The sequence below is a fragment of the Aethina tumida genome, chromosome 5 (genome assembly GCF_024364675.1).
Source record: "Aethina tumida isolate Nest 87 chromosome 5, icAetTumi1.1, whole genome shotgun sequence".
In the NCBI taxonomy this organism is placed as follows: domain Eukaryota; kingdom Metazoa; phylum Arthropoda; class Insecta; order Coleoptera; family Nitidulidae; genus Aethina; species Aethina tumida.
In genome coordinates, this window is record NC_065439.1 from 4,590,797 (window position 1) to 4,600,248 (window position 9,452).

Genomic DNA, 9,452 nt, shown 5'->3' on the forward strand with positions numbered 1-9,452 from the left:
TCCCTTTGGTTTGCTATTTGGTATACCTGGGTAATCTGGGTGTTCTCTCTGGTGATCCTCACGGCTTGGCCTCTCGGGATCGTGCCTCGGCTGTCTGTGACAACGCCTCGGCCGTTTGGGTTAAGACCTGCTCAGGATGCATTTAAGAGCATCTTTCCCTGTGTTAAATTCCCTATGCAAACGCCGTCGACGACTTGGAGCAAATCTCAAAAACCACGCAATCAATCTATTTCAAATTTTGGGTGTCGATTAATAAATGTCTGATCTATGTTTGTAACAAAGTTGTTAATGGTCAAACTTAGGTCTTTTTCTACCATATTTGTATGGATCACAGTTAGAATCTCCTGAAAATTTGATCCTTTTTTACAGATTCCTTATTATAAGGATTTTTAAGCTTCCGCTCTTTTTCATTACCCTGAGCACCTAATATTTTTAGATTTTTATCTGGACTTATCATTAAAATATGATTTCCAAGGTTTTATATGCCAATCTGAACCATAATTATAAGAGAGGACGCTTAAATGAGCTCGTATTTGAAATGAAATTCTTTGAATCAAGTTCAATCTTTTTCCCATATTGAAACGAGCCATTATATTCATAAAAATTTCTGCTCTATTGTTTGTAAATCAACCTTCATTAATAATTGCTCAATAGCACCAAAAAGATGGTGACGCAGACCAGAAGATATAAGTTGAGTTGTTCGATCATTAGAAACGTCTCCAGAATTGGTGCACAAATACTGTTTGCAACCACTGTGATTACCGTAAACGTGATATATTGAATTTCTAATATCGGCTCTTAGATTTTGTGGATCCTGCGTATTTGTGTAAATTGCAGATTGAACTGATTTGTTTAGTTCATTAATAATATCGCTTTTTAACATGTTTCTGGCATCAACAGGGACCCCTTAAGTACCTTTTTTAATTTTGTAAAGGTTTTCACTGAAATTTTTTAATACAAGGTTCATGCATTCAATTTTAACAACCTAAAAAGTATTGTGTAAATATTTCTAAAACTTTATTATTTTATATTACAAGTTTACCTCGTGTCCATATGTTACCTTTTCGTTAATATTTTTATAAATTGAGCAATCACTATCTGCAATAAATTTTAAGTATTTCACCCCATGCTGACATTAAATCCCTCTACTATTATATCCTGTTCCATTAAAGATGATGAACCGGACCAATTTTTAAAACAAATATGTGTTTTGGCAGCTTCATTATTGTTTTCAGCTCGGACGCAAATACAACAGTATTTATTTCTTACACCTACGAATAATACTTTTCCTGTTGTTTTCCCTATTATAACAGCTTACATATTGTAACATAAAATGTTATTTTTTACATATCCAATTATATTACGAACTTACAGCTCCAGAATTTGCATTATACATATGTCCATAGCTTCGTTTAAAAAATCCTCCATCTAAATAAACAGTTATATATGGAATGCCATGTGAATCTACATGACCTTCCTTAATTGCACCTTCACGTTCTAATTTACCAGCTTCTTCCAAAGGAAGTCATAATGATTCTTTCTATACCTATAATCATATTTTCATTAATAAAAACAATAAAAATTTCAGGAATGGTACTATAACACACCTGGTCCAATTCATTTTGAAGTTTTTAGATAAACATGGGACATCCATTACTTTCAGTAATTCCATTAAATGTGCGTAGGTACTTCTGAAAATATTCCCCATACATCTGCTCTCTTAATTTTGGACCTCGTTTCCGGATTTTCTGTTGAAACTGATACTTCTCTGTCACAAATGTTGCATTTTAAAATAAATGTGCTTCTTAACCCACATCGCACTTCTTTTAGATAAACTAATTGTCCACCAGTGCACCTCTTGTTGTGTTGTACTTGACTTTTAGTTGTTACATTTATGAAGTATCAATTCGATTACCATGCAATGAATTGATTTCAGGAGCAACTTCTATATCCAAAGGAAAATTTTCAATTCTAAAATAATACTAATTAAGTCGTCGCCGTCAGATATGGTTTCCAAAAAAGATGAATTTTGCCAATTTGAATAGAAACGTACTGTTCATATTCTTCATTTATTACTGAAAACGATTTTCTTTCCTTTTTGCATAGGGTTAAATTAGACTTAGTTCTAACTGAACGTAACGGGGTTGTTGTACCACATGGACTAAGAGCTTCTTCGTTTGCACGTGAACATTGGGTAGATTCTTTATAATTCTCAATTCGTTCTAAAAGATTATCTACAATATATGTTACTATTTTCTCTAGTTCCCTTTTTCTTTCTACATTCTATTGATTTTTTTTCCACGTCTCTTAGTCCAAGAAGCAAATCTACTCGTTTTTGACATTTTCTAGAATTAATATTGCTTTTATTTTATTTTTGTATACTATAATATATAAATACACTATAATATATAATGTTGCATGCTTCTTTGATTTTAAATTTCATAATTATGTGTCACTTGATTTTCCAATTTTATACAGTTCATTTAATTACATAATACAAAATGGCTTAATCACTTAAATTTAACGCTTCAACAAAAGAAAAAAAAATTATACAAGTAATTCAAGAATATTATTAATAATAATAATATGAACAAAAAAAACTATATGTATATGTAATAAAAAATCAAACTATGATATTTATATTAAATTCACTAAATTCGATTTGAAATGAATTTTTTTTCTGTGATTTTATTTTATAATTTTGTAAAATTCAGCCATGAGTTCTCGCCTCAATCTCTGTCTTGTTACTCTGTGAAAATGAGTTTCAATATATATTATATTATGTTTCAATACTTATAGTGATGTTCATAATCCTAATTTTAAAAATAAATTGTTTTTTAAGCCACCTTCCGATTCTAAATTAAATTTATGGCGTTCAATTTGTCAATTTGTAATATTAATCCTTCTATCAAAACATGTCATGTCAGTGAAGACCATTTCTCTCCATCAGATTTCTCTATAACAAGAAAAATTCGTCGCCTTAAACCTAAAACAGTTCCTTTGCCACCATTACTTTTTCATTCTCATATTCCTTCCACTTCCACAGAGCTTAATTTTAATGTTTTTGAAAATTCAATGTTTAATTTGAATTCTAGTCAATCTATTCCTTCCACTTTTAATTTTTCTGAAAGTTTATTGTCTAATTTGAATTCTAATTCGAATTATTTATTTTTACGTTGTTTGTTATTATTGTTGAAGAAATTTATTGTGTTGTATTTGTATTTATATATTTATTTTTGTTATATCTAATATGTAGTATACAGAATACTGATGTATTTTTTATAATGTACAATAAATAATTTGTAATAAAAATGTTTTAATTCCATAGCTTGTTTTATTTCTCACAATTCACCCTATAATATACCAATTAATTTGAATTTGAAACTATTCCCACCAATTTTGTCAAATGTCAAATACAAAAAACTATAAAGGCGACTTCTATTGAATAATTTAAACACTACAAATCGTCCAGTGTTGTTTCTCATTTTTAGTAAGTAAGAGGTTGGTACTTCTTGGGTGTTCAGTGGTTATATCACTCGGGTTCGTGGTAAACCCCCTGATCTCTGAAGAAACATACATCACTGTCTTGATTATTCTTCTTACAATATTTGCAATTCTCTTTACCTGGAATGGATTTGTACCAACAACCACTTTCTTCATGACCTTGTCTTTCACAAAATTCACATTTCTTATTTTTATTTCCTTTCTTGTTATATTTCTTCTTATGGCCATGTTTGTTATCTTTGTTTTTTTTTTCCGAATAGTGTGAAGCTGTATTTTCTTCACATTTCTTGACTATGGCATATTTATTCTCTTCCTTCGAAAGTCTTGCTAACAAGTTGTTCATGGATCTTTCGGAATCATTTGTTGAGTCCCATACAGGTTCGAAGTATTTGTATTCCTCAGGAAGGATAATCGTGATCTTACTGATAACTATCAAGTCACTGATTTGGTTTTCTTTTTTTTTCCTGTGTTTTATTTATTTCAATCGCAATGTTTTGGATATTACTTATGTTACTCAGAATATATTTTCCTTTTTCAAACTCGAAACTATAAAACTCTTGCAAAAGATTCTGTACTTTGTCTCCTTTTGAAAATGCTTTGTAATTTTGCATACATTTCTTTTGAGGTGTCACTGCATATAACATGGCCTTAAACTTTCTTGTCCAAGATCCTCACCAAGTAGTATTTGTTGATTAATAAACATCATCCTCTATCTTGCAACTTCTTAAGATATCCCAAATTTTATATACTGAATTGTTTGATTGGAATAACTCATCATATCGTTTTAATAAGTCATTGCCAATGGAAACTAATATGGAGAAAAATTATTTTAATACATATGCAATGAAGAGCTAAATATTTTGTATCGAAGTATCCCTGATACAAAATGCCAGAGGGCATTCACAAAATGCTAATTCATGGTTCAGTCACCGTACAATCAGCACCTTTGCCGATAGGTCAGTTTTCAGAAGAGACCCAAGTGTCACGAAACAGAAATATAAAAGATAAAAAGAGATCCTTAATAACATGCTCGTTTCATCTGAACCCAAAATTAGCAGTTTGAGGGAAAATCTTTCAATTCAAGAAAGGAAATTTTGCTCGTTCAATAAATGATTGTTTTGACACCGATAATTAATCACAGTGATGAGTATATTCACAGATTTTTACTTTTTGTATTTAATAAAAAATCAATTTGGTCTGGAAAAAAGTATGGAACATATTATTAATATTTATAAAAAATTAACAATAACTCAAATATTTCAACATTTTGTGGTGTATCCTATGGCCTCCATCACTGATTGGCATCTTTTACGCATAGAATTTACCACTCTTTGTCGTTTGAAGAAGTTCTGTTGTTTGCTTTTGATATTTTTTATTCGGATGTGACGGAGGTGTTCAGTAAATTTGTGATCGGGGACTGGGACAACCATTCAAGCACAGTTAAGTTTTTCATTAGTAAATTTTAGACGTGCGTTTGGGATTCTTGTCTTGTTCAAGTATCAAACGAACTGGCATCTCTTCTTCGGCAAACTTAAACATGGTGTTTTTCAACAAAAGATCCTTTCCTAAGTTTCACCAAATAAAAGGTCTACTTAAGAGGCAACTTGACACTAGAGTTTAAATGATTGGAAGCGAGCGATCTAGAGTGATGAAATCAAGTTTAATCTGGTTAACAGTGATGGAATTTTACATATAATTTAATAATTTATATGTTCATGAAAAGTTTAACCCAAAGATCATCATACTCACTGTTAAACACGGCGACAGGTCGGTAATGGTATGGGACTGGTGAAGTCAAATTAATTATTTTTCTTAATATCTTTTTCTTGAAAATTCGTTGTACGGCTTTAAGATATCACAATAAAACTGATTTTTAGAAAGTGGACAATATTTTGTCAGGTTAGGTCAGATAATGTTATATTATGTATCCAGAAGTTATTAAACAAAACCTAAATTAAAACTTAAACAAGAAGAGCGCATACCATGTTTAAAGGTTTTATTAATAGAATGGGAAAATATTTTAGCAATCTGGGTTATAATTTGAATATGACCGTTACGCCATGGACAGAAGGTAAAATTCAAACTTAAACATAAACTATTTTACTCATAGTTAATTATATATAATATAACTGTAACTGTAAACTGTAACTGTAACTCTAAACTGTAACTGTAAACTGTAACTGTAAACTGTAACTGTAAACTGTAACTGTAAACTGTAACTGTAAACTGTAACTGTAAACTGTAACTGTAAACTGTAACTGTAAACTGTAACTGTAAACTGTAACTGCAAACTGTAACTGTAAACTGTAACTGTAAACTGTAAACTGTAACTGTAAACTGTAACTGTAAACTATAACTGTAAACTGTAACTGTAAACTGTAACTGTAAACTGTAACTGTAAACTGTTAACTGTAAATTGTAAACTGTAACCGTAAACTGTAACTGTAAACTTTAACTGTCAACAGTAAACTGTAACTAACGGTAAACTGTAACTGTAAACTGTTACTGTAAACTGTAACTGTAAACTGTAACTGTAACCGTAAACTGTAACTATAAACTGTAACTGTCAACAGTAAACTGTAACTGTAACTGTAAACTGTAACTGTAAACTGTTACTGTAAACTGTAACTGTAACTATAAACTGTAACTGTAAACTGTAACTGTAAACTGTAAACTGTAACTGTAATCTGTAACTGTAAACTGTAACTGTAAATTGTAACTGTAAACTGTAAATTGTAACTGTAAACTGTAACTGTAAACTGTTACTGTAAACTGTAAACTGTAACTGTAAACTGTAACTGTAAACTATAACTATACACTTTAACTAAACTATAACTGTAAACTGAAACTTTAACTGCAAACTGTAACTAAACTATAACTGTAAACTTTAACTATAAACTGTAACTCTAAACAGCATAATTTATTATAAATTAGATATTTCTGAATATAAATATAATATGCAAAATTACAAACTACGTATTACATAACACATTCTCTATTTATCTATTAATTTTATGTGTTCACATACTTATTATATTATATGCAATTTTATTTTGAATTAATATTAACAAACAGATATAAATAGTTGACTTACTTTAGAATTAGAGAAATATATGTATTCAGAACTTAACAATTAAATTATTCAAAGAAGAAAACAACTGTTCACTTTAAGACGTTGTTTCCATATTTATATTTGTTCGGGTTTATAGGACGACATTTATTGACTCTGAGAATCTTTATTCACCTGTTGACAAGGACACTATTATAAATTGAGGGAAAAAAATTACTAAAATATTTGATACACATGTAATAGTTGTAAGGAAGAAATTAGGAAGAGATGACATTTTTCTGTGATATAAATTCAGTAAGAAAGAGCTGGTTCTGATTGAAAGTAAAACTGTGTTTCTATAAGTTAGTCAAATTGTTGCAAATTCTATCTTAATGGGCATAAAAACAGAGTTTTATTATTTTACCTAATACAGAAGCTTGAACTACGTTTCTAATTTATTTTTAATAAAATTTCATTTCTGGTTTCACCGGAAAAGTCATGAACTTTGTTATTTTCAAACGAAAATTCTGTGTTATACCAAAATCCAATGGTTTATGAGTTACTAATTTTGTCCAATGTCAAATATAACAATAATATACATTTGGGAATGCCTTACTGCCCATATGTGACAATATAGTTGCTATAAAACAAACAGACAAAAGGTATTTACACACATCAGATTTATATTAATTGTAATAGATAAAAGAGAAGATTGTTGGAACTTATTGGAAGGAGAAGAAGACGATATATTGTGATGATGCAATTTATAATATTCTGTGCAATATTAGATATTAGATTTTTTAAACGATATAATGTGTTCATGTATGCTTAGAGGCCTAAATAAATAATATATAAATTCAACAAGATGGAAAAGTCAAATAGACGTTGCCATTTAGCATATAATTTAATGACAGAGTCTAATTACTTAATTCAACGTATTGGAAGAAGAAAGTAAATCGTAACATCAGTGATGCAGTAATGATAAATTGAAAATTTTGATTATTTGATATAGACGTAACAGAGCTATTTTTGAATATATTGTCTAAGTATGAAGAAATCTTATATATATTGTACATGTGTATTGATTCTATTAAATAACAAGAATAAAAATTAAACTAATTTCAAATCAATTTTTTATTTTGGTAATGTAAATATAATTTTTTAATGTTCATAACCGTCGGGCAAAGCGTTGGTATGAGGATTATGGAAGAGGGACTTATTACCGTCACCCCATGGGAATCGTTTGGTGCGAGTTCTCAGATGATCGTACTTGATGAAAGGCACCTGTTCACGACCCTGACTTTGGTGACCAAGCCAGATGTTAGCACCGCACAAAGCGATGGACGGGAATGCCACCAAGAATGTCAGCTTCCTCCAGATTTTAAACCCACCTTAAATGCGAATTATATTGTATAAGTAACCTAAAAATGACAGGTGAAGTGATGATTACCTTCGTGACTGCCGGAAATGGCGGATGGGCCAGCGACCCTAAATTTGTTCACAGTTTTGTAGACGGTGGTTTGAATGTATCTGCGAAATAAGTGGTTTATTATGGTAGTCATTTCAGCTAATCTTCAAGTAAAAAATGAATCAAGTTAATCAAAGAGATTGATGTGTTTAATTTTAGAATACGGTAATGAAGTATGCGAATAGTAACTATGACATTAGATATAACATATAGTCTCCATGGAAACGTACTGTAGAATTACGTAGAGGATACTATCGTGATATGGAAATGTGGACAAGAAAAACTATATCAGCTTCTAAAACACCTAAACTCTCAAAATAATAATGGAATTGGGTGAGTATACCATAGAGTATACAGGATACAAGGGCACCTAGTGAGCCCATAACATTTCTCCCATACATATCTAAAGTTACCGGTATAATTTTAATTTGTTGTTCGAACAAGACAGAAAACGAAGTGTTAAAAGTATTGCATAATAGCTAAATGTAAAATAAGTATATAATATGTATAACAACCAAAATTCATGAAAAACGTTATGAAAAGGATAATAAATAAATTTTTTATTTAAATTTGTTGTACTTATTTAACTCTATTCTATTTAACTAACAAACTAACTACTTTGTTAGTATTATATTGTGATATTCAATTTAAAAGTAAAAGATAATTATAAATTGTTGCTATGTTCACTAAAAAGATACTTGTCAGAGACACAATGATCACTGATGACGTTAGCAGATACTATTCTGAAACTGTAACAATAGCAAAATCTGTGATTTTTAAACGTATGGATGTCAAATCAAGTTTGTTGATTTCAAAGGGTGTTTAAAATTGGGTTTCTAATAACACTAGAAAATAAAAAAAATTAAAACATTTGTAACTAAAAAAGAAATAAACCAGTTCCTTGAACGGTCATAATTGTAAGAAATATTTATAGTTTCAGTTTTACTATGAAATTGTTCATATAAGCAATAGTTTTGTGTTTTAGGATTCTGACAGTTGAGTTTTGTTAATTTAATCAACAATAAAGATTTTATTGAATTGCTTTTTTCTTAGCATCATGTAGTATATTAATTGAAATGTGAATAATATATAAATAAATATATATATTTATATAAATATATAAAAAAAATTGACAAATTTTGTTTTTCTTATTTATATCGAAAATCTTGTTGGAAATGGTAAAAAAATACTGTGAAAGTTACAGTTCTTAATATTAATATTAAGAGGTGCATCGTAAATTTTAATTTCCATTTAAATAAGACGGGAACGGTGTTCTCTTGGATTTTGAAATTGTTTAACTCTTGTTAGAGATAATATTTCAAAATGATCAAAACAGATTTTTATAGAAAATTTAACCCTCTACAAAAAATGTCTCTTACAGTTTTTTGATATATTCATTTTTTCAAAAGTTATTTAAGATTAAAGTTGGAT

General features: G+C 29.5%; 1 protein-coding gene across 1 annotated transcript; it reads right to left on the reverse strand.

The window, feature by feature from the left end:
• Window positions 1-7,669: 7,669 nt before the first annotated feature.
• LOC109607627 (cytochrome c oxidase subunit 6A, mitochondrial-like) lies at window positions 7,670-8,222 on the reverse strand. The gene is made up of 2 exons (XM_020024102.2): window positions 8,004-8,222; window positions 7,670-7,944 (listed from the first exon to the last, which is right to left on the reverse strand). Exons 1-2 carry the CDS (start codon window positions 8,113-8,115, stop codon window positions 7,715-7,717), a joined length of 342 nt encoding a protein of 113 aa, XP_019879661.2. The 5' UTR covers window positions 8,116-8,222; the 3' UTR covers window positions 7,670-7,714.
• Between the last annotated feature and the right edge of the window lie 1,230 nt (window positions 8,223-9,452).

Excerpts from the sequence above, each read along its gene's own strand:
- LOC109607627 (XM_020024102.2), bottom strand. The coding sequence starts at position 8,115 with ATGACTACCATAATAAACCACTTATTTCGCAGATACATTCAAACCACC. Across the intron at positions 7,945-8,003 it reads CATTTCCGGCAGTCACGAAG|GTGGGTTTAAAATCTGGAGG; the intron begins GTAATCATCACT and ends TTCGCATTTAAG.